Source organism: Lynx rufus, unplaced genomic scaffold, assembly GCF_022079265.1.
Source record: "Lynx rufus isolate CCGP_SWC_20201006 ecotype Redwood Valley unplaced genomic scaffold, mLynRuf1.p SCAF_17, whole genome shotgun sequence".
In the NCBI taxonomy this organism is placed as follows: domain Eukaryota; kingdom Metazoa; phylum Chordata; class Mammalia; order Carnivora; family Felidae; genus Lynx; species Lynx rufus.
The window spans coordinates 23175275-23201166 of NW_025814831.1; the positions used below are offsets into that span (position 1 = coordinate 23175275).

At 35.8% G+C, this 25892-nt stretch overlaps 1 protein-coding gene across 1 annotated transcript in view; it reads left to right on the forward strand.

Moving 5' to 3' along the window:
• Positions 1-25892, forward strand: part of CEP128 (centrosomal protein 128) — a 382564-nt gene that overhangs the window by 83591 nt on the left and 273081 nt on the right. Inside the window, exons 11-12 of the mRNA XM_047080283.1 lie at positions 64-196; positions 6912-7063. Coding sequence (XP_046936239.1) covers positions 64-196; positions 6912-7063 — 285 coding nt within the window. The remainder of the gene's footprint in view (positions 1-63; positions 197-6911; positions 7064-25892) is intronic.

The window sequence follows — 25892 nt, forward strand, 5'->3', positions numbered from 1 at the left end:
TCATTTATTCTTTTCCTGCACTGAAAACTGATACAAGTTTCATTTTTGACTATACGTGTTTAGGTAGAAGAGCTCCGTACACAACTTTTGAAAGCAGAAGGTGATCGAAAGGGTTTACAGCATCAAGTGTCTCAGATTTCCAAGCAACAATCAAACCATCAAGATGAACAAGGAGATGACTGGAGGTTTAGGAGAGGTACAATTGTGATTTGCAAATGTGTGGGTTGTTTTTGATCTTCCTTAAATACTTACCACTTTCAGAATTGCATTTCTTACATTGCGCTCTTGTCATCTTATTTCTTGATCTACAGGTTTTCAATAAGCTAATCATGATTTAGCATCTAGTTTTCAAAAGCAGACTGTGTTTTTTAGTTTTATGTTTATAGCAATATTAAGCAGAAGATACAGAGATTTTCCCTGTGCCCCCAGCTGCCACACATGCCTAGCCTCCCTGCCCTCCCCACCCCGTATCAACTTTCCCCCCTACAATGGAAGTATGTTTGCTATAACTGATACCCCTGCCTTGACACATAATTATCACTTGAAGTCTATAGCTTGCATTAGGATTCACTCTTGGTGTTGTGTATTCTATGAGATTGGACAAAAGTATAAATGACATTTAGGTGCCATTACTATATCCTAGAGTAATGTCACTGTCTTAAAAATCCTTTGTGCTCCACCTATTCATCCCCTTCTCTCCCCAGCACTGGCAACCACAGATCTTTTGACTGTCCCTATAGTTTTGCCTTTTCCAGAATCTGATATAGTTGAATCATACAGCCTTTCAGATTGGCTTCTTTCATTTAGTAATATACCCCAAATTTTCCTCCATGTCTTTTCTTGGCTTGGTAGCACTCTCTCTCACCTTTTGTTTTTGTTTTTCTTTTTTTTAAAGCATTGTCTGAATGTACCACAGTTTGTTTATTCGTTCACCTACTGAAGGCCATTGGTTGCTTCCAAGTTTTGGCAATTATGAATAAAGCCACTGTAAACCAAACATCTCTATATAGATTTTTGTATAGACATAGTTTTCATCTACTTTGGGTAAATGCCAAAGAATATAATTGCTGGATTGTATGGTAAGAGTGTATTTAGTTTTTTAGAAATCATCTCAACTGTGTTCCAAAGTGGCCGTATCATTTCTTCATTTCCACTGGTAATGAATGAGAGTTCCTGTTCTTCCACATTCTTGTCAGTATTTGCAGTTGTCCGTGTTCTGGATTTTGGCTCTTCTCATAGGTTTGTAATGGTAGCTTGTTTTAATTGTATTTTCCTGATAACATATGATGTGAAGCATCTTTTATTACTCATATTTTCCACCTCTATATCTTCCTTGATGAGATTTTTGTTAAGGTCTTTGGCCCAGTTTTTAGGTGGTTGTTTGGCTTCTTGTTGAATTTTAAGAGCCCTCTCTTTTGATTATTTTATATAACAGTCCTTTACCACCGTGTCTTTGTGAATAATTTCTCAGTTTTTTCATTCTTTTGACAGGGTCTTTTGCAGAACTGAAATTTTTAATTTTAATGTAGTCCAGCTTATTAATTATTTCTTTCATGGAGGATGACTCTGCTCTTGTCTCTGAAAAGTTCTCGTCAAACTCAAGGTCATCCATAATTTCTCCTATCTTCTAAACGTTTTATAATTTTGCGTTTTATGTTTGGATCTGTGATCAGTTTCGAATTCCTATAAAAGGTGTAAAGTCTGTGTCTAGATCCTTTTTTTTTTTTTTTTTTTTTGCATGTGGATGTCCATTTGTTCCAGCACTTTCTGTTGAAAACAACCTTGTCTGCATTGTATTGACTTTACTTCTTTGTCAAAGATCAGTTGACTGTTTTCATGTGGGTCTGCTTCTGGGCTCTGTATTCTGTCCCATTGATCTATTTTTTTTTTTTGCTACTGCCACAGTGTTTTGATTATTGTAGCTTTATAGTGAGTCTTGAAGTTACATAGTGTTAGTCTTCCAACTTTGTTGTTCTTCAATATTGTATTGGCTGCTCTGGATCTTTTGCCTCTCCATATATCTTTAGGATTAGTTTGTTGGTATTTACAAAATAACTTGATGATATTAATTTGGATTATGTTGAATCTATGTATTATGTTGGGAAGAACTGCTATTTGGCAATATTGAGTCTTCCTATCCATGAATATGAAATACCTCTCCATATATTTCATTCAACTATGATTTCTTTCATCAGAATTTTTTAGTTTTCCTCATACAGATTTTGTTAGATTTATATTTGTTTCATTTTTTTTTGGATGTGAATGTAAATGGTATTATGTTTTTAGTTTTAAATTTCCCTTGTTTGTTGCTGATATTAGCATCCAATTTAATGTCTCCTCTGCTTTATTTTTAAACCCATTTCAGACTTGCTTATCTCATGGGGCTTTCAGCCAGAAAGAACCAGCAAAGCTGGTAGTGGAGTTTCTTCCAAGCTTCTTATTTCCATGCCTAAATGTGTGTGTGTGTGTGTGTGTGTGTGTGTGTGTGTGTGTGTGTGTGTGTGTATACACTTGTCCTTGTACTTAAATTGGAAATACCCCTATGTTTTCACTTTCTTTTTTTCCAATTTTAAATATTTACAATTAAAATTAAGATTTTGTCTTTTTTTGTTACCCAGATAACAGTGACAAAAATTAATCATCTGGTAGAAGTGGTCATGAACCATACGACTGGCTGTTTCTTATGTAGATTAGGAATACTTGGTGCTTGAGAAACATTAGAATACCTTTTTAGTGGTGGTGTTGATTTAGGTTGTGGAATTTAATGAGTCTGGATGTATTTCTTTTTGGAAGTTCACTTGTAACAGAAATGGTAATACTGAAATTTTATAATGGTTTCTAATAGACTAGTCCAGATTGTTCAGCTGTAAATTATTTCAGTAATGAGGCTTCCTACTCAAATGTCCATATTATTGAGAAACTCTTGTAAGCATTTGGTGTACTATCAAATTCAGGGAAGATAAATATTTGCCCAGATTCCCCACACATAACTCAGTATGTTGCCTAAGTTAGAATTTCCACATTGCCAGAAAATCTTCACTAGATGGCAAATTCTGACATACGTATCCTAACATAATTGCATGCCATTAAGTTCCCTTAAGTTTCATGTGATGTTATAATTGAAATATATTTTGACATCAAATATTTTAAAATTTATTTTTAAAAGTAAACTCCTAAGGTTTTCGATTATTCATCACATTTTCATAAGGATGTACACAGGAACTCTTATTTTGTTTGGAAAAAGACTCTGTGGAACATGTTATATGTTTCCTTGCCTTATAAAAATATAGTTATTTTTGGTATAAGTCTTTGAGGACTAAAAGAATCTCCCATTTTCTTAACTGTTTATCAGGTTTAAAAAAAATCTGTAAGTTCTCTCATCAGTATAATAGACTTCTTCACCTTCTCTTAACAGTTCTAGAGTTTTCATCTTTATAGAATTCTTGTATTACTTTAAAAAATTCTGCATAAGAAATCACTCATTGTCTTTTATCCAGATAGCCAAGTCTAAAATACAAAGAACATCCAAATTATTCCTTCTCTTCTCCATCTTCTTTGTCCCTATTTATAGATCCTGATATTTCTTGAATTTGGCCCATCTTGTTCTTTATTCCCACTACCCCAGTTTTGACATGCTTCGTCTCATTTGTATTACCCTCTTAATAACTTGTTCTAGTTCTCTGTAACCTGTCTTCTATACTTCTGCTACTAAAGGGATGCTTTCTAGGCCACAAACCACTCATGTTACTCTTCCTGAAAACCTCTTGTCCTAAGTTATTGACCTTTTACTGCGTACAAGGCACTTTGCTACCCATTGTACATTGTCTCCTCTATGAGAAGGGTACTAGTATTTTTTCCGTTTTAATGATTAAAAAAAAAAAAAAGAATGAAGAAGAAAGAGATTGAGTACCTTGCCTAAGGTCATATTGGTGGGAAGTAACAGACCCAAATCTTTTTCTCCCCAAACTTGAGTTTGTAAAACTGCTCTCCTGTAGTGACCCATTATGTCTGTAGCAAGTGTTTTCAAAGTGTAGCATATGAGACAGTCTTCTGGGTTTGGGAGGAGAGTGTTTATAGCACTATTTATATTTTATACCTTATGTTTTAAGTATTTTAATTTTGCTAAATGTTTCATTATGTATGTATGTGTGCCTACCTATACATATCCATACCAATTTATATGTGTCTAGATTATGAAATTTATCAAATTATTAGGTCTCACATTAAACATATATGTTTCATGAAATATGTATTACGGTAGTGCCTGGGTGGCTCTGTTGGATGAGCATCTGACTCTTGATTTTGACACAGGTCATGGTCTCACAGTTCATGAGGTTGAGCCCCACATTGGACCCGTGCAGTGCGGAGACTTCTTGGGATTCTCTCTCTCTGCACCTTTCCTGCTTGCTGTGCACTTGCTCTCTCAAAATAATAAATAAACTAAAAAATATAAAATATATATTATATATATGTATTTACACGTGTATTCATATATATTAATATCTCTATATTTTATATACTATATATTCCTGTTACTTTATCTATATACACTAACATATATCCTGAAATGTATGTCTATATATAGACAGACACTCTGGAGATATGTGTTATATATACACACATATACATATCTAAACATAAAATTTAAAATATATATTTATAAAATTGATAGACATTTACACATAAACAAATATTGCATATTTTCACATTGGAAACTGAGCAGAGGTGGGCAAAGTATGGCCCAAGGGGCAAATCCAGACTTTTGTAAATAAACTTCCTTGGAATATAGCTATTCCCATTCATTTATTCACTGTCTAGGTTACTTTTGCAATACAATGGCAGAGTTGAGTAGTTGTGACAGAGATCATAAGGCTAAAATATTTACTATTTGACCCTATACAGAAAATGTTTGTGAACTCCTGGTCTATGGGATAATTTCTAAGCTCCCTAGCAATGTACAAACACCCTGCTGATTCTCGCCCTTCCCTTGCTCATAGGTGGTAGCTATGTGGAAGTACTGTTTGCAGCTACCTCAATATTAAATCCATTATCGTACCTCTGTGCTTTATGGTGCTTCCTTTCCCTGAGTTATCACCCTAGCTCCTTTGGTGAAATTCCGTATTCATTCTTTAAGTCTAACTTAGTTTCCAATTCTTCCTACTCCAGTTTTTCAACAAGATAGAGTTAATCACTTTATGTAAAACCTTGGTTTATGAACATAATTCATTCCAGAAACATGCTTGTAATTCAAAGCACTTGTATATCAATGTGAATTTCCCCATAAGGAATATTGGAAACTCAGATAATTTGTTCCACAACCCAAAAATATTCATATAATAATGATTACAATACTGTAATATAATACAAAATAACACAGAAAGTACAGAATATAAAGAAAAATAACTTAACCTGCATTTACCTTTGAAAACCTTTGGGGCTGGTTTGTGAGGGAGACCAGAGAGGAGGGTTACTGTGTAGGACAGCTTTCCCTATCACTAATGGAATCACTGCCAACTATTGGCTCAATGGAATCTTTTTCTTTTTGTGCACTTTTAACAAGGAACCTATCCAATGACCTAGAATGAAGCAAAGCGTTCTTAAGCTTACTCTTGTGTGGAAAAGCAAAGGACTGTCCATAGGGACTTTGAAATGACAAAAAACTAGTGCCAGTTGTGGGCACCTTCCAATGTTCTGAAAAATCACTCATTTCTGCCAAACACTGTGGCCTGATACTGAGCATCCAAGCATGGGAGAAGATCACCCACGATCCTGCAGTGAGCAAGTGAGCGAGCCAGCGAGCGAGAGAGAACCATTGACTCCGTTGTGATCATGTGATGTTTGACGTCACGTACTACTAGTATTTTTTAGCGAGATAAAATTTATTAGAAATGTTTGCTCATCTTGCAGAACACTCTCAGAACAAGTTACTCACATTCCAGTGTTTTACTGTATTTCTTTCTGTGTGATAACTGTATCTGTAAAATCTGTATAGTATCTGTTATTACTTTTATGCTATTAAAAATTCCTATATATTTTCCATTCATGTATCCACATTCATCCAAGATGTGAAATTTTGAACAGTGTGATTGATATCTCTCAGTTCAGATGTATCTTGTGAATGATGTATAAATTGAATTTGCTAATGTTTCCTTCCCTTTCCCTTTCCCAGAAAGGAAACTACTGGAAAAACAGTAGTTTTAAATTGGTAGTAGATGTTCTAATTTTTGGTATCTTAGACTCCAGGAAGTACTTTATTTATATGTTTTATTTCCATTCGTGGAGTGTAAGTTCATCGTGAAAGGGTTTTTATGGTATTTGTCTTTGAAGAAGATGGTATGACAGTGTCTTGTGTGTCCTAGACCAAGTGTGCTGAATTAAATGCCAAGTCTGTTTATATTGTTCAGTGATGATAATTTCAGATAGTAGTCTCCAGAATTAGTAAATTAGTTAGTGGTCCTACACAATCAGAGATTTAACAGTATCATTTGTTTATTTTGCAAGAAATCATCATTTTGTGTGTCAACTTCAGTAACCTTCAGCTGATGTAGAACTTAGCCGAAAATTCTTTCAGTATTTCTGTATTAGAATTTAGAGGTAGGGATGTAAAGAAAGTTAAAGAAAAAAATATATAGGATTTTCCTGAACTCAGTTCTATTAGAAACCTGATACCAACTCAAGTTTTAGTATCACAGTGGAATAATACTGGATAACACATCAACGTATACATTTTAGAAAACTGAGTGAGACTTGAAACAATAGACTCGCAAATTCTGAACAGTCTGTAGAGTGACAGTGTTAATAAGTGGATTGTGTTAGCTGGAATTTTCGAACGTCAAGGCTTTGTACCATTTGAAGGTACATTGTCCCGTGAATGAAGAACAATCATCAAGCTTTACATTTTCTCTTTTAAGGGGTTGAGCGGGAAAAAGAGAATCTGGAGAAGCAGATGTCAGATTTGAGGGTGCAGCTGAACTTCAGTGCAATGGCATCTGAGTTAGAGGAAGCGAAGCGGTGCATGGAGCGAAAAGACCAGGAGAAGGCACATTTTGCAACGCAAGTAGAGGTGACTTTGCTATTTTCAAGCTGTATTTGAAGGACATTAGTTTTGTTTCATAGAATTGCTTAATGAAGTTTTAATGTAAAGTTTGTGATATTTTATGAACTCTAGTTTGAGTAAACATAACATAAAGTTATATAGATGACTACTTTATATATAGAAATGTCTGTAGATTCATTTCTCTTTCATTTGGACCTTAAAGCCAGGAACCTATTAAACTTGGCAGTATTTTAGTTCTAGTAGCAAATTGAGCCCTTCCTTCAGACAGAAAGTACCTTTATTTGAGGGAATGGTGAATTATCATTTATTTTGGGGGTGAAACTGGAAGACGGCACAGCAAAGAGGGTATTATTGGTATTTCCTCTTTGGAACCATGAATGTTTTTAAATCTCTGCCTGCTGTGGAAGAGGTGGAATTACACTGCCTCCATTAATTTAGGGTGTGTGGTAATCACGAATGAGGTGTAAGTAGGTAGCTACCTTTCCCCATTTGCCTTTTTTTTTTTAATGTGTATTTATTTTAGAGAGAGAGAGAGAGAGAGAGAGAGAGAGAGCATGCGCCAGTGGGGGAGGGGCAGAGAAAGAGGGAGATGTAGATTCTCAGGCTCCAGGCTCTGAGCTGTCAGCACAGAGCCTGACACGGGGCTCAAACTCAGGAACAGAGAGCTCATGACCTGAGCCAAAGTCAGACGCTCAACAGACTGAGTCACCCAGGTGCCTCCCCCGTGGCCTTTTATCTAGCGTAGACAGGGTAATTATCTGAAAATATTAAAAATCAAAAGAAAGAACTTCATAAAAAGGAAATGTCTTAATTCCAATTATAATTACACAAATTAGATCAGACATGGATGACACATTTAGAAATAAATATGTATCAGCCCTCCCTTTATATCTGTTTTTTCTTAGTGGAGTTGTATTCCAATTATAATAAGGTGCCATATTTGAAGAATTTTCTAAACTATAATGAAAGGTAGAAAATTGGTGTTAAAGATATCAAACTTTATATAACCCAAAGGAAATATTTAATGTTATGCTAGTCTGAGTTTCTTTTTCATCTTGGAAAGATGCATTTTCTTCATTTTCATCAATGGAAAAATGTATTTTAGATTTGCTTCAAGATTCAGATTATAAAGCTGATGAAATACTGACATACTTTTTACAAAGCCCTTTACATGTATAATAAATACTTATCAGAGACATTATCGGAGCAATTGTAATTTAGGACTTCAAAAGTTTGCTTCACAGGTATTGTTTTAACCCTTGATCCTGTTGGCAAAAGTGCTAAAATATTATTTTGCCAAAGTTAAGTATTAAAAAAAAAAAACCTATACTAGTAAATATCAAAGGTAGAAAAATTCCTTGGCTAACCTGTTTATAACCACATATTGGTCTGTCCTTCTTCCCTTCCTTCCTTTTCATTGTTTGATTTCATTTACCACTTGCAGAATCAGTTGAAAAAAAATCTCACATAAGCATTTAAAAAATTACTTATAATAACCTAATAATGCCCTTATTCAAAGAGCCTGGCTTTCCCCTTGCCCTAACAATAGATCTTTTACATTTTCACCTGGATTAGGGAAAGACTTGGAGTTCTCTTGGATTAGTTTGGGTTAATTATACAGGTTTCGATGTGAAAGACAATTGGACAGAGAGGTTGAGCATTTACTCACATATTAAACACTTAATGTCTGTTACATGTCAGGCACTATTCTAGGTGGTGGTGACATGGTAATGAACAAAAGTCAGGCAGATTTCCCTGTCTCTATGCAGGTGACATTCTAAAATTGATGAAAAAAGTTCTTTGGGTTTGTCTCAAGTCTAATTCAAATTTATTTCGGAGGATGAAAATGTTTTTTTCCCTGTTGCCATTAAAACGGTATTACAAAAAGATACTGTTTTTTCTGGAAGAAATTCCCATTAACCAGTTTTTATTTTCCTGACATTATTTTTAACAATAAAATAATTAAATTTATAACCATTGTTTTAGATTAAAAAAATTTTTTTAATGTTTATTTATTTTTGAGAGAGAGAGAGAAAGAGAACACCACGTGAACAGGGGAGGAGCAGGGAGAGAGGGAGACATGGAATCCGAGGCTCCAGGCTCTGAGCTGTCGGCACAGAGCCCAACATGGGGCTCAAACTCCTGAACCACAAGATCTTGACCTGAGCTGACGTCGGATGCTTGACCGACTGAGCCACCTAGGCGCCCCCCACCGTTTTAGATTTTATGACATTTCTGATTATGGCTTATTTTTCATACCTTGTGAAGGCCCTTTGAATATCTTTATTCCCAAGCTATTCTCAGAATGACATTTAGTGTAGGCTTTGTGAAGGTATTGGTCATGGATCACTCAATGTAACTTCTAACAGTCATTTTATTGAAATTTAACTGAAAGATACTTAGTCTCTATTTTTCAGATATGTTTGATAGCATTTATTTTTCAAAAATATTTGGTGTTGCCTTATACATTCTGTAAAGAATGGCTATTAATCCTCTTTAGTTCCTTTTTAGAAAGCAAATACGAGTAAGACAAGATGCTCAGAATGTGACTGTTGGTCAGGCCCCCAAATATTTACATAATACTCTTTCTTTTGGCTTGTTCAGTCAGTAATCTCTCTCTTTTTAATGTTTATTTGCTTAATTTTGAGAGATAGGGACAGAGAATCCTAAGCAGGTTCCACGCCGTGAGCACAGAGCCCAGCTTAAGGTACTTGATCCTAAAAACCATAAGATCATGACCTGAGCTGAAATCAAGAGTTGGATATTCAACCGACTGAGCCACCCAGGAGCCCCTAATCTCTTTTCCTTCCTGAAGCCTTCTTAGACTCTATCAGCTGCAAGTGATAATCCTTCCTTCTGTACCTCATCCTTTTGCTCACATCACTAATGTTCTTATGGCACCTTTCTCACACTGCCTTAAAGTAGTCTGGGCAGATGTCTTTAAAATTTCAAAACGAGTTGAAATGAAGGAGAAAGGGGACTGCATTAGAAAGTTGCCCTGTCAGTAGGACAAATCTGACCTTGATGTCCTTACCTTGGTGAACACCTCATGTTTCAAGATCTTGTCCTCACATCTGGAAACTTGAACTTTCTGTGTTCTAGAATTAATGTGACCCAGGAAACTGGTTCATACTAATAATGAAATTTACTAGAGAGCAGTGTATAAAAGAGTGCCAGCTTATTCATGTACCCTCTGGGGGTTTCTTTATGGATGTTTAAACACTGATCTCTTATACAGGGCACCAGTCTCCCAGTTTTCTATACCTAGGTTTTAGAAGGTTGAATTAGTGACCAAAAAGTTGCTTGGTGAACACAGTCAGAGAATGATGTCTGAAGAACTGTTTGTTCCTGGCTATTGTAAGGTTCTCTCACCCTCCACCTTTCTTTACCATAGTCCTTGTAACCAGAGACCTGTTTATTTCCTTAGATTCCTATCTTTATTTCTGGAGTATGTTGAACTGCCCTTTTTTTTTTTTTTTTTTTTTTTTTTTTTTTTTTTTTTTTTTTTTTTTTGTCTAACAGTCTTCTCAGCTTCCACTCTGATGCTTAACCTTCTGTTTGCATTTTCTTCTGATATGTTGCGGTGCACAGATTTTGCTCTGGGCTATTTACCAGTATGCATTGATGTTGTAATTCAAACTTGTGGCATTCTGGAAGCCACTTATGAATTAAATACTTATATCTTTTTCAAATCATAAATGAGTATGGGTTAAGAACCAGGTCTTGTCTCTATACTCCTTTGTGCTCCTTGACAGTGTCTTACCCATGTTAGTTGCTAAGTTAGTATTTGTTGACCAAAATCGTAAATTATACAATATTTTTGTGGTTATTTTTTAAAGCTAACATTTGTTGTCTGGTCATTTTTTAAAAGCACGTTAAGGGTGTCTGGGTGGCTCAGTCGGTTAAGCGTCTGACTTCAACTCAGGTTATGATCTCACAGTCTGTGGGTTCCAGCCTCATTGGGCTCTGTGCTGACAGCTCAGAGGCTGGAGCCTGCTTCAGATTCTGTGTCCCCCTCTCTTTCTCTGCCCTTTCCCTGCTCTCTCTCTCTGTCAAAAATAAATAAACATTTAAAAAATAAATTAATAAAAGTCTGTTAATTTCTGGAAGAGTTGTCAGTATTCCAGAGGACCTTTGCTCTTTCTTATTGATGGCATCAGTTTTTTGTTGATCCAGAGTACACATTTTAAGCAGTTGTTTCACACAGGAGAAAAACAGTGAAAACACCTTGTAAAAACCGGAATGAAAGGTGCATTTGGGTTTGCATAATTTACCTTTAAAATTATACCTAAAACCTTAAATCTGTATATGCATAGAAAATACTAAGTACGTTTTTTTCTTCTTCTAAACTTGAGTTGAACCTCATTAACCTTGATAGGCTATTTGTATTCATAAGAATTCCAAGTATCCTTGATCGTTGATTCCCCCTGATTTAATCTCAGCCTCCATCTTCCATCAACTTACTTTTCTTGAAAAAAAAAATTTGACTTTTAAATTCAATGAGGAACTTCAAAGAAAGGGAAAAAAAAACCCAAGGTGCTGTACATAATTTAGATTAAATGTTGAAAGTGATAATTGAGTGACAACTGACATGATTATTCATTAGCAGAAACTTGGGACTGTAATGCCATAATTTACTTTTAAAAAGAGGATAGTGGAAAACAGGAATGATAATCAATAATAACTTTTCTTTTTGATGATTAGTACATTAGGAACAGAAGGAAGGTTGTTCCTTTTAACGCACTTTTAATATAAACTCTTGATTCTTGGATTTCTTATACAAAGCTGGCTACTTTACTATGTACTTTGCTATAGTGTTATACAATACTATACAATATTACTTTTAAACCCTTCTTAGAGATCTTAATTGCCCTGTCTGTAATTTCTACTGTTCTTTTTTATCTTAATAATTTATTCCTTATCTAAGTGCTTGTTGTAAAATAAGGTATTATCTGAGTACTAAGTAGTATTTAATGCATAGATTATAAAGAAAACAAATATTGACAACAAAGCTTTATAACAAAGGCTAAAATTGTTGAACCTAGGGGAGAGGAGATCTGTCTTTGTTATTAACCAAATTCACTGACAGTGAAACAGATTGCTAAGTCCACAGATGCTCTGTACTCCAAGTTCTTCATAAAGGCAATTACTGGCAGAGATGCCCTACGATAAAAACTCTAAAACTAAATAAACCTTGACACTTTGAGGAAGATTTAGTTTCTCAAATCTTACACCTATATGGAATAATAAAGGAATTCTAGGAGCTGTGAAGAGAGGCAGCTTTTACATTTTCTGTAACTTAGAGTTGCGTGAATATTTCCATAAAGCTGGAAAGTAACAGTGGACCAAATATCTTAAGTTTTCTTTTAAGGTATCACCAGTGTTTGCTGTAGTTTATCATTTGAATACGGTCAGTAAAGCAATAATTTGGGAATAAAAGTGTCTATTTTCAAAATCTTTATTTTCTGAAGTCATGATGATATCTGTTTCATGTGTTTTATATATAAAATACATGTAAATTTCATGTATTTTATGTATATATTGACATAAATTTCATGTATTTTATGTATATAATGAATATATATAAATTGAAAAGGCCTCTTTGTGGCGTGTGTGTGTGTGTGTGTGTGTGCGCGCGCATGTGCACGTGCATGGACATAGATGCATGAAGTTGGCGGGGAGAGAGGGAGAAACATTCCTCACAAAATAAGTATTGATAACTTATGTTAGTTATCGATTTGATATTAAAAGCAATTATAACGATAAAATATACCTTTGGGGATAATTATTGAAGGACTTAACTATGGAAAAATACGTGATATCAAATGAATAAGGTAACGTTTTTGCAGAATCTAACTAATTTATAGTTCTTTTCTTGACTACCACAAATGATATTAAAGAGCTATAAAGTAGACTTTATAATAAGCATATTTGACTGTTCATGCATTATCCCTATAGTTTTTACAGTTAATTTTAGAGTGATTTTAATTGATAAGGTATCATTTTAAGTGGAGAGTTAAATTACATTTTAGATGTTTGTTTTCAGGCAGCTTTCTACAAGGAGAAATGAGATTAAGCTCAGCCTCAAACAACAAAAAAGTCCGTGGGCCTGTTATACTCCTGAAAATGTTTGAATGGTATAAATTATCTTTACAAAACAAAGTTTTTAATAAGTAACACATGGCTAACATAAAAGTCAGTGTTAGCAACTTTTTTTTTTCAAATGTATTACACATTTAATTTCTGGTACTTGCAAGAAATATGTGTTGATGTCAGTACTTATTTTGTGGAGGAAACTATCATGATGTTAGACTATGGTTTGCTCTTCCTTAGAGAAGATTAACCAGTTAGGCAAATTTTTGGCAATTGTCATTAGAGAGCAGTTTATGCGTTTGTTAATGGTGGATTACCTTGTTGTAGAACAAACTTCCTAGTGAGAAAAACTGGAAAAGCTGGGTAAGACATGTATTTAAAAAAAATACATATATCTTTGAAGTTGTCAGAGAGTTATCTGGGTGCAAGGACAGGAGGAGTCCTGTATTCTGCTGAGGAGTAGAGTGCAGAGTGATTAGTCTGACACTGGGTGCCACTCTTCCCCTGAAATGTCACAAACTGAGCAAGGCTTACCAATAGAGCGTAGGTTCGTGAAAGAAGCAAGGCCCTTGTAAACGTCCCACACTCTCAGTTGGGATACCCAAAGGGCTCCTGGGTGAGCGGAAAATGCACGAACAGTCACAGAAATGTAGCTTTGAATCTGCTGTGACGTTTTCTGTCCCTACTCTAGCTGCCCATCTAAATAAAAGTAGATCTTTTGTGGGGGTGGGGGGAAAGGTATTATCCAGAGCCCTCGTGTTATTTATGTAATTTGTCTTACAGTGTCTAGCATTTTATCAAAAACTTAGCAGTCATATCAAGAAACAAAACGCACATTACTAAAAAGCAAGATATAAGCAGGAAATAGAAATAGGTATATAGGCTGTTCAGATATTGGAATTAACACATCAACTTTATTTTTTATTTTTTTTCAATTTTTTTTTTTTCAACGTTTATTTATTTTTGGGACAGAGAGAGACAGAGCATGAACGGGGGAGGGGCAGAGAGAGAGGGAGACACAGAATCAGAAACAGGCTCCAGGCTCCGAGCCATCCGCCCAGAGCCTGACGCGGGGCTCGAACTCACGACTGTGAGATCGTGACCTGGCTGAAGTCGGACGCCCAACCGACTGCGCCACCCAGGCGCCCCTTAACACATCAACTTTAAAACAATGGTTATTAATATGTTAAGAAATTAGATCATAAGATACTTAATTCTAGCAGAGAACAGGACATTATAAAAAGAATAGAAATCTGAGAACCAAAATATATAGTAACTGAAATTAAGAGCTGGATAGGTAGGTAAGGTTTAACAAAATTAGACACCTTTTGGGGCGCCTGGGTGGCGCAGTCGGTTAAGCGTCCGACTTCAGCCAGGTCACGATCTCGCGGTCCGTGAGTTCGAGCCCCGCATCAGGCTCTGGGCTGATGGCTCAGAGCCTGGAGCCTGTTTCCGATTCTGTGTCTCCCTCTCTCTCTGCCCCTCCCCCGTTCATGCTCTGTCTCTCTCTGTCCCAAAAATAAATAAACGTTGAAAAAAAAAAAATTAAAAAAAAAATTAGACACCTTTTTTCTTATTCTTTTGAAGAAATTTATGAGGCTTCCATTCATATGTATGTTTAGGTTATACAATTTGTGGTTTGGTTACTGGCTTTATGATCTGTTTTTCTATCTTCTAATTGGTAAAAAGAAAAACAATTTATTCAGTCTTTCATTCAATACATTTTTATTAAGGGTCTATTAGGTATTGAGTCTGGTGGTAGAATCAGGGGTTACACACGTGAAATCAACATTCATTGCCCTCAATAAAGTCAAAGTCACCGAGCTTCTAGTTTCAGTTCACTGGAAAAGCCAGGCCCCCTTCACCCTTGAGAGGAAGAATCATAGTGAGACTTAAAATGAGGAACAGGGATGTGGGGGGTCTGAACCTTAGGAAGTAGGCATGAGGAGCCTCCATCCCTATGGTACCAGGATGGCCGCCCTCCTCCAATGGTAGAACAATAAATGTAAAAGCAAAGAGTCCTTGAAGACAAAAGCAGAAATACCTTCAAATATAAATTGGTATTTGGTGATTGAAAATATGAACGATGGTTTTATAGTCTCATAGGCTTAACAATTCCATTATTTTGTCACATTGGCCCGTTCTATTTGTCCCTTCTAGATTACAAGAAACTGAAACACACTCAAATGAGGTTTCATGTAGGGAGGCAAGAAACTATCTTGACAGCTGCCCTACTGGGCTTCATGGAGAAAACAAATTTTATACATGTTACCACACTGACTCTGTCATTGAGACTCCTTAGATTGCAACGATAAGAAAACTTGAGGGTGCCTGGGTGGCTTATTTGGTTAAGTGTCCGACTCTTGGTTTTGGCTCAGGTCATGATCCTGTGATTTGTGGGTTTGAGTCCCGGGTCAGGCTTCCTTCTGGCAGTGCAGAGCCTGCTTGGGAATTTCTTTCTCTCTCCTTCTCTTTCTGCCCCTCCCCACTTGAGTTCAGCACTCTCTCTCAAAATAAATAAACTTAAAAAAAAAAAAAAAGAAAAGACAGGGTGCCTGTGTGGCTCAGTTGGTTAAGCATCTGACCTCTGCTTGGGTCACAATCTCACAGTTCATGAATTCAAGCCCTACGTCAGAGTCTGTGCTGATAGCTCTGAGCCTGGTGCCTGCTTCAGGTTCTGTGTTTCCCACTCTGTCTGCCCCTCCCCTGCTCACATTCTCTCCCTCCCCAAAATAAACAAACATTAAAAATACTTAAAAAAAAAATAAAGAAAAAAAAAAAAGAGAAAACTTGAGCCATTTTTAGATGACTGTCTTGGATTCAGCATTAATTCATTGGTACAGTCATCTGTGACCATGGTGGTGTAGTCATAGGACTCGACTACAGTCTTTTTTTTTTTCCCTGTGAATGGATTTGAGTTACTATTGAGTATGAATTGCTTTCAAGCTAAGAAACTTCATTGAATTTTTCTTGTAAAGCTGGTTTACTAGCAACATATTTTCTTAGTTTTTGTTTACCTGAGAATGTCTTTATTGCACCTCATTTTAAAAATATAATTTTGCTGGATTTAAAATCTTAGTTGACTTTCTTTCAGCACTTTGAATATGTCATCCTGCAGGTTTTGTTTCTTCCTTGTTTCTCATGAGAAGTCTAATGTTAATCCCATTGCATTCCTGTTCCTGAGGAGCCACTATTTCTTGTACTGCTTTCAAGATTTTATCATTGTCTTTGCCTTCAGTGTTTGATTCGGATATGTTCTTTGTATTTAACCTACTTGCAGTTCATCAAGCTTCTTGGATATGTAGCTTATGTTTTTTTTCAGATTTGGGAAGTTTTAGCTATTATTTTCTCTTACATATTTTTTGTTTGTTTCTCTCCATTCCATCTAGTGTTTTTTGTTTTTTTTTTTTTTAAGTTTATTTTGAGAGAGAGCACGTGTGCACACAAATGGGGGAAGGGGCAGAGAGAAAGGGATAGAGAGAATCCCAAGCAGGCTACACACTGTTAGCACAGAACCCGATGTGGGGCTCAAACTCATGAACCATGATAGCATGACATGAGTTAAAATCAAGAGTCAGATGCTCAACTGACTGAGACACCCAGGTACTCCCCTCCACACCCATCTAGTATTTCTGTTGCATGTATGTTGGTATCCCACATTTCTTTGGGGCTTAGTTCATTTTTATTTTTTCTCTTTCTCCTTAAGGTGGCATAATCTCCATTGATTCACTGAGCCTTTCAAATGAATTTTTTATTTCACTGGCTGTATTTTGCAACTTCAGAATTTCCATTAAAAATAATTTCTATCTTTTTATTGCTATTCTCTATGACATTGTCATTATACACTCTTTTTATTAAAAAAAATGGTTTCCTTTAGCCCTTTGAACACATTTATTAAAGCTTTTTAAAAATCTTTGTTAAGTTCAACATCTGGTCCCCCTCAAAGATAGTTTCAGTTGTCTTCTTTTTTCTTTGTAGAGGTCACACTTTTTATTTTTTGTTTATTTTTTATAAAGTTTATTTATTTTGAGAGAGAGAGTGCATGAGTGGTGGAGGGGCAGAGAGAGAGAGAGAGAGAGAGAGAGAGAGAGAGAGAACACCCCAAACAGACTCTGTACTGTCAGCACGGTGCCACCGACGCAAGTCATGAACCTGATCTGAAATCAAGAGTCAGATGCTTAACCGACAGATCCAACCAGGCACCCCGCGGTCACACTTTTTAGATTTCTTTTCATGTCTACTGATTTTTATTGAAATTGGACATTTTATGTATTAAGCCTGGATACTAATTCCCCACCTTTTGGGGTTCGCTGTTACTATTTGCCTTTTTGTCTCTCCTGTTACTCCTCAGAGGGTACAACCTTAAGTATGTGTGGAGTCTCCTTGACAACCAGGGATGATTGTGGTTTTAGCTGGGTTCTCTTTGACTCTCTAGTTCCCTGACTCTCCCCATTAAACTTTTGACTTTTGGATAGTCTGATTCTGTTGATACCCCACCTGGCTTTATCCTCTCCAGTAATTGCTACCTGATCTTTTTTTTTTTTTTTTTTTTGGACAATGCCCTGGAATTGTACCACAGTCTGATTTTATTAAAGACCACTCTTCTTAGCTTTTTCCTTGACTCTCTCTATTAAATTTCTAGCTGATCTGTTGTTTCACTTGTTGCTACTAGTATTATGGAAATTACCAGCTTCTTAACCACTCGCCCCCAAGATCTTCATCATTTTTGACATCATCCTTAGACATTAATTTCCTTATGTTCTGTTACAAGTAAAGTCAGTCCCCTTAGAACTTTGAGCTCTCTGTTTATGTAACTTCCCTCTTCTCAGCTGAGCTCAGGGACTGTGGCCTGCTTCCCTTTGGGGTGGTGCCCCAGCTCTTCAAGTGTGGTGCTGAGTGGGGATGGTAGCCCCTGATCTTCTGAGCTTGTCTCTTCTGTTGTGGAACCTTCACTGTATGAGAGAGCTGGGGCAGGAGCAGTCTAAGTCTGCGATGCCTTCTGTCCTATGAGTAGAGGCTGGTTGGGAAAAGAGACCCTCAGTCCTTTGACTGTGTCTATTTGGCATAGAGTTTCCACACATTCATCTGGGGGGTGATGGTCCCTCTATGGGTCCTTGAATCTAAGATGAAGGATGTTGTAAAATTTACTAAACTACTTTATATGTTAATAAGTGAAGGATGCATATAATAATCTCTAGGGTAACCACTAAAAGAAGAGTAATGGGTATATAGCTAATACAGAAGAAAAAAGTGAAACAATTAAAAATTATTTCCAGGGGTGTCTGGCTGGCTCAGTCCGTAGAGCATATGATTCTTGATCTCAGGGTTGTGAATTCAAGCCCCACTTTGGGTGTAGAACTTACTTAAAAAAAAAAAATTACTCCCCAAAGAGAACATAAAAGAAAATCTTCACGACATTGTGTAAATGAATATTTCTTCCAAAATTTCCACCTTACACTTGGCTGCATTAGGAAAATGAAAAGAACAAGCAACCCTGGGAGAAGATATCTGCAGAACATATATGTAACAAAAGACTGGTATCGTGTTTATATATCATTCCTGTATATTTGGTGACTTACAACTGTGCTTGGTAGTTTTAACATTTGTAAAGTATATGAGAAAATCCTATTAGTATCTCAACAGATAAAGCATTTATGACAGTTCAATATCCATTAATTAGGGAAACTTTTAGTTTCCCTAGTTAAAAGGAAGAGAGGGAAACTTTCTGATACTGAAGAATATCTACTAAAAACCTATAGCAAATGTCATACTTAATAGTGAAATACTGATTTTATTTTATTTTTATATTTTTAAGTTTATTTATTTTGAGAAAGAGACACAGAGTACATGAGCAGGGGTGGGGCAGAGAGAGGGAGAGAGAATCCTAAGCAGGCTCTGCACTGCCAGCGTAGAGCCCAGTGTGGGGCTAAAACCCACAAACTGTGAGAGCATGCCCTGAGCTGAAGTCAAGAGCTGGATGCTCAACTGACTGAGCTACCCAGTCACCCCTGAAATACTGATTTTAAATGAAGGAAGCACTTTCCTCTATTCAATAATGTAATAGGGTTAATAGTCCAGGCAGTAAAGGAAAAAGAAGGGTATCTGTTAGGAAAGGAATTAATAATGTCTTTTTCCACCTGATATTTTAAAAAAATCCATGCACTCTACAGGTCAATTATTAGCATTAACAAGTGAGGTATATATTTAAGCTAAGATAATTAAAACCACATATCAAAATAAAATGAACTTTAATCAGACCTTTAAGGCTAAACTAAAAACCACTGAATCATGTTCAGTCACATTGTTTCCACAAAACATGTTGTCCTAAGTACTGATTAAAAACAAATAGAATTTTTTTTGCACTCTTGGTTAATTTATGTAATTTATTTATTTATTTTTTTTTTTTTAATTTTTTTTTCAACGTTTTTTATTTATTTTGGGGACAGAGAGAGACAGAGCATGAACGGGGGAGGGGCAGAGAGAGAGGGAGACACAGAATCGGAAACAGGCTCCAGGCTCCGAGCCATCAGCCCGGAGCCTGACGCGGGGCTCGAACTCACGGACCGCGAGATCGTGACCTGGCTGAAGTCGGACGCTTAACCGACTGCGCCACCCAGGCGCCCCTGTAATTTATTTTTTTTTAAAGAGAATATACATAATCAACATTAAGGTCAAGAAAAGAATTCTACCTGTACATATGAAGAAGAAAATTAGAGTATCAAGTCATTATATTAATATGAATCCGTGGCTGCTCTAGATTAGCATCATCTGGTAGCACTTTCAGCAGTGAGGGAGATGTTTTAAATCTGTGCTGTTCAATATGTTAGCCATATGTACCCATAGAGGACTTGAAATGAGGTCAGTGTGGCTGAGTTTTTAATTTTAATTTTACTTAATTTAAATATAGGTGGAACTTAAATGGTGGGAATGTGATTGGATGGTGTGAAATTAGGTTAGGAGCCATGTCTTATATTCCTGTGGGTGTAGAAAGCACACTGATTTTCCTTTGATTGTCTGAAATATGACCTGGCTGTGTCGTGGGAAGGTGGTGTTCTTGGACTTGATTGAGAACTGATTAAAGGAACATCCTTCATAGCCAGCCCTTTCTAAGTGTATAGGAGTCAAGAAATGGATCTTTCGTTCGTTCGTTCTTTCTTTCTTTCTTTCTTTCTTTCTTTCTTTCTTTCTTTCATTGTGGTAAAATACACAAAACATAAAATTACCATCTTCACCATTTTTTAAATGTACAATTCAATGGTATTAAATAAATTCACATTATTGTACAACCATCCATTCTCATCCCCACTGAAACTCTGTATCTATTAAATAACAACTCCCACTTCCTATCTCCCTCAGTTTCTGGCAGCCACTATTATACTTATTATACCACTCTGAGTACCTCACTGAAGTGGATTCATGTAGTATTTCTATTGATGTGGTTGGCTTATTTCACTTAACATAATGTCCTCAAGTTTTATCTATGTTGTAGCATATTGCAGAATTTCCTTCCTATATATTCCATATATGGAATCCATATATCTATATATCTATATCTACACACACACATACATATATGTATGTATATATATATATATACTGATGCATAATTAAGCAAAATGAGGTCTATATTTTGCTTATCTTTGGTATATATATTCCATATATGGTATACCATAGATAAGCAAAATATATATCACATTTTGCTTATTTATCCATCAGTTCATGGATACCTGGGTTGTTTCCATATTTTAGCAATTGTGAATAATGCTGTGAGTGTATAAATATCTCTTCGAGACTCTGCTCCTAGTTTTTTGGGGTGTATACCCAGAAGTAGAATTATTAGATCATATGGTAATTCTGTGTTTAATCTTTTGAGGAACCACCATACTCTTTCCCACAGTGGCTATACCATTTTATATTCCTATCAACAGTGCACAAGGGTTCCAGTTTCTCCACATCCTCATCAACACATGTAATATTCTGTTTTTTATTTCTTTGTTTGTTTTTTAGTAGTAGCCATCCTAATGGATATGAGGTGGTATCTCTAGAGAGCATTATTTTTGTTTGAAGCAGTATTAACAAAAGAAAAAAAGGCTCCCCTATTCCATTTAGCCTTCCTTAGCTTTGATTTCTTTCAAGAAATCAAAATTGAGAAATTAAGAAAAGTTGATTTCTCTTAACTGCACAATGTTACTGTGTCACGTAAGATAACATGTCTGTTTTCTTTCAAATAAACCGTAATTCTCTATTAGAATGTAGAACGTTAATATTAAGTGTTAGGTTACATTTAATTTCTCCTCTTGACTATATGTCACGTAATTAGAGATAAAATATTTCTTTAGTTGAACTGTGTAATTTATGTTGGTCCTCAGCTGCCACATCAATATTGGTAAGAACACAGGTGTCTGTGTTTTATTGATGCCTGCTTTGTCCTAATACATTTCATAGCAAATGTATAATCAGAGGTGGTTCTGCTTCAATCAAAAGCAGTCGCAAATACCAATCTGCTTAAAGCAGAATAGTTTTATCCCATCTATATTCAAATTTTCTTCTCCCAAAGTGCTTGCTTTAGTTAAACATCAGAGTTGCAGAGTTAAAATTATCAGTCAGAGTGTGAGAAAAACTAAGAAAACACAAATGTACTTTGAGATAAGGTGTGCCAGGGTCAGAACTTCCCCATTGTGTTGCTGGGGCCTAGATGTTAATTATATGTCCCCTTGTGTCTTAAGTTGAATACTGTGAAGAAATGTGTATTTAAAATATTCCATGTAGTGAACATCATGACTAATGAAAGAGAAGTTAATATTTTATTTCTTCACAAGGATATGAATGTATTTAATTAATTGAACATTATTTTCTATACTTTGCTTAAACTAAGTATCATGTTTCATTAAAAAGTACAAGGAAACTATAGTTGTATGAAGCAGATATGTTCTCATAGGATTTGTGGAGAAGTAATTATTTTTAATCACTGAGAAAGTCCAAGGAACCTGTTATTTGGGATTAATGTCCTTTTATGTATCTCTGCTTCATTTGACAAAAAGAAAATGATACTAGTATACGTGGTCAAAATTAGAAGGATAGAAAAGACAGAAGGTTATATTGGTAAAGGAAGAATTTATTTGTGACATGGTTACTACAGTGATCCCTGATGTTTAATGTGACTGATCCCTAACTCATAAAAGGGTTTGGATCAGTTATTTTTCCTTATTTTTAAGAACTTTTTAATTAAAAATTTTTATTTTTTGAGAGAGATTTTCAAGCAAGTTCCATGCTAAGTGTGGAACCTGATGCAGGCCTTGATCTCATGACCCTAGGATCATGATCTGAGCTGAAATCAAGAGTTGGACACTCAAACCAGCTGAGCCACCCAGGTGCTCCTAGATCAGTTATAAAAGACAATTAATATGTATTTTGCTTGAATTAAAAAAAATTGACTCAGATTTTAGGTATATATTCTACTTTCAGCCAATCATGACTTAAAAAAAAAAGTTTTAAATAGTGTGATCTCAATGAGTGATGGTCTAATTTAGCTGTGTGTAGCTATATTTTGGGGCTACCACACTTGTTTTGATTGATTTGAGTTCTTTTATTCAGAGACTTCCCTTAACTCTCCTGACTGGAAAATTGATTAGTTGTCCTCTTACTATCAGTTCATAAAACGCCTAAATTATACCGAAATGAATGAGTTTATCAAGATATGCAAGAATTTGTCAGGCTCATTTCCCAATAGAGGTGAGTGGGGCATGGCTTAATTGAGAATCTGAGAATTTCAGGTGAAATACTGTTAAATCTGTCCTTTTGTTTATACAGTAAAGGCAAAACTTTATAACATCAGGTAGGGGTTAGTGTGGGAAATAGAACTGCTCTAGGTATTTTATGCAATAATTGTTTATAATAATATTGGCAGATGTGGCTTGGCCTAGGCTTCTAAGAAAGAGTAGCATGAAGGGGGATATTCACTGCAGAACAAAATAAATTCTATCTATGAGACCTTGCTGGCCAGCAGCAAAAAGCCAAATTAGCAAGTATATTGTCTCCACCTCATTTCCACAGTTTAATTCTGTCTCTGTTGAGTCTGATTTGCCCCCAAACCTAGCTCAAGGGAGTACTGAACGTTCAGTTTTGTAGCCTCTGGAATGGGAGAATGTATTAGAAGGAATTGGGCATAGGGACTGACTGCTTTTGGTCCTAAACCACAGTGCTAGTAATCAGGTTTTCTTTTAGCTGAGAAACATGACCTTGCTTTGTCTTTGAGCCTAGCCCTGTGTCCATAGTTGGCACTCTGCGAATGCTGGCTGAATTCATGTTAATCCTAATATTTACAAATACCTTCCTGTTCATTAGTAATGTTATATTCAATCTGTAGTTTCTTTGCAGGTTTTTGTTTTTGTTTTTTGTTTTTCAAGGCTCCTGTCCATTTTAGGTTTGTTAAAATTAAATCATCTATATATGCAAAGTCACATGGAAACTAAAATGTTCCAACATGCTAGAAAAGAGTTTAGCTTCAATAAACACACAAAAAAATAAATAAAATTTTAGTGTTTTTTTTTTTTTTTTTTTTTTTTTCCTGTACTTGAATCAGTTCTCTTTCTCACCTGAGAAATTTGCATCTCCTTTTGGCTGTAATATCCCTATTCAATCAATGTTTTCATCTTGTGTCTTCTTTAAGGAAGTCATATTTTGGACTGGAATTAGTCTTATCTTTGTTCACAGAGTCGATATTAAGGTAATTAATTGAATTCTGTTTCTAATGGTGTTCTACTTGAGGCTTGTGTGTTACTTATTAGCTTGAATGTCACTGTTTTTGTCCATATAAAGAACTGGATTTATATGCCTGTACTTTCAATATCGTTTTTGTTTCAGTGTATCCTTTTGATATAGAGAGTTGCTACTTTTCACTGTGCTGGGTATTTAGAGACCTTATTGTGAAACAGATCATTCTGTTGTGGTTTTGTGTGTTTTTATATGAGAAATATCGTAATTAATAAGGGTGTTTTCAACCAAGGAAACTTGGTAACCAAAACACCCTTAAAATAACTGGTTGTCAATACCAAGATATAAAAACTCTTAATCTTTGTAGTAATTAAAACTTAAAAGTATTTATTAGTTTTGGTAAAGTGGGTATAATACAAATACATAATTGTAAACGTTTTTAGTGTACTAAAAAAGCGTGTGGTGTGTGTGTTTATCTTCAACTGTGGTACCATATATTTGATGAATGTAAAACTGAAAGGCTAGAATTATAAGAATTAAAAGAAAAATTTATAGGTAATTTTGTCCTAGAATTTAGAAGGCACTTTAATCAAACTGTTTGGGAAGATTGAACAAATTGAACAAGTGGCTTTTTCTCTGCACTGATTTTTCATTACTATATAGAGCCTTTACAAATAATTGTATTTCTATTTGGTTTGCCCCCGATTTGGAATCATTCATTTTCAAACATTGCAAAATCAAGTTATTTTGAATTCTTACAAAAGATTATTTGCATATGTTTGGGAGAGGTGTCTAGTTGATCGGATTCTCTTGCTGATCTTTTTCCCTCTTCCCCCTTCTCCTCTCAACACCATTTCCCATTTCCCCTGCCAACACCAGTATTAGGAGCACTTCCATCATGAAGGAAGCTACCTAAGGGAAACAGAGGACAGGAGTGCTAGGCACACGCTTGCCCTGGCTGTGTCAGCTGCTGTTGACTTCTGAGATTGACTGCCACGGACACTCATTTTCTCTCTGGCTCTGTTTGTCTCTTTCTTCCCCCTGCCTCCTTCGCTTGCTCTCTTTCTCTTTATTACTTTCAATAGCAACTGCACATTATCTTCTTTTTGATCCCTTAGCCACCGCCTAATGGTGTTAGCTCAGGGCTCTTTTCTTTTTGATAAAGAATCATTGCTAGAAAACATTATATAAAGATAAGAACAGAGGTAGACAGTAAGACATGAAACAGAAGTGTAGATTAGGTAGCATAAATTGGGAAGAGAGGCAAAATTTGAAATACAGAAGAAAGAATTGCTCACATACATCACATTTATTAAAAATAACTGTTATGTCTCTGTTTCCCCAACTACGCTGTGTGGTTCTCTGTAGCAGTAGAATGGAGAACCATGCCTTCTTATTCATCTTTTTGTCTCAGAAGCTTGGTTGTTGCTGAGTGCAGTAAATGTTTATTGGAATGAATGAAAACATACTGTATTTTCTTTGGAAAGACTGACAGGTGATTTTTTTTTCTTGCTTTTTCTTTTTTTTTTCTAGTCTCTTGAATGCCATAGATGGTTCTTATCTATTATAAGACAGCTCTATTGAATTTGATTGCTGAAATGAATTCAGATGAGGAAAAAATTGGTTCTAAAAGTCCATTCCTGCTTTAAAAAGATGATCTTCAATTATTTTTAATGTTGCTATAATATTTTAATATCCTAGTGTTAGCATAATGTCCTTGGGTGATTAATCTTTCTCAAGCACATATCTGATCATGTTATTCCCTTGCCGAACAACTTTTGAAAGCTTAAGCTGGATTTCACCATTCCCCCAACCTGGTTCCTGACCTTACTTTTTAAATCTCTTTTTAGCATTCTTGAAATTTACTCTTTTTTTCCCCTACTGTTTATTAATTTATTTTGAGAGAGAGAGAGAGAGAGAGAGAGAGCGAGTGAGCATGAGCAGGGGAAGGGCAGAGAGAGAGGGAGACAGAGAATCCCAAGCAGGCCCCGTGCTGCCAGAACACAGCCCCGCGTGGGGCTCTAACCCA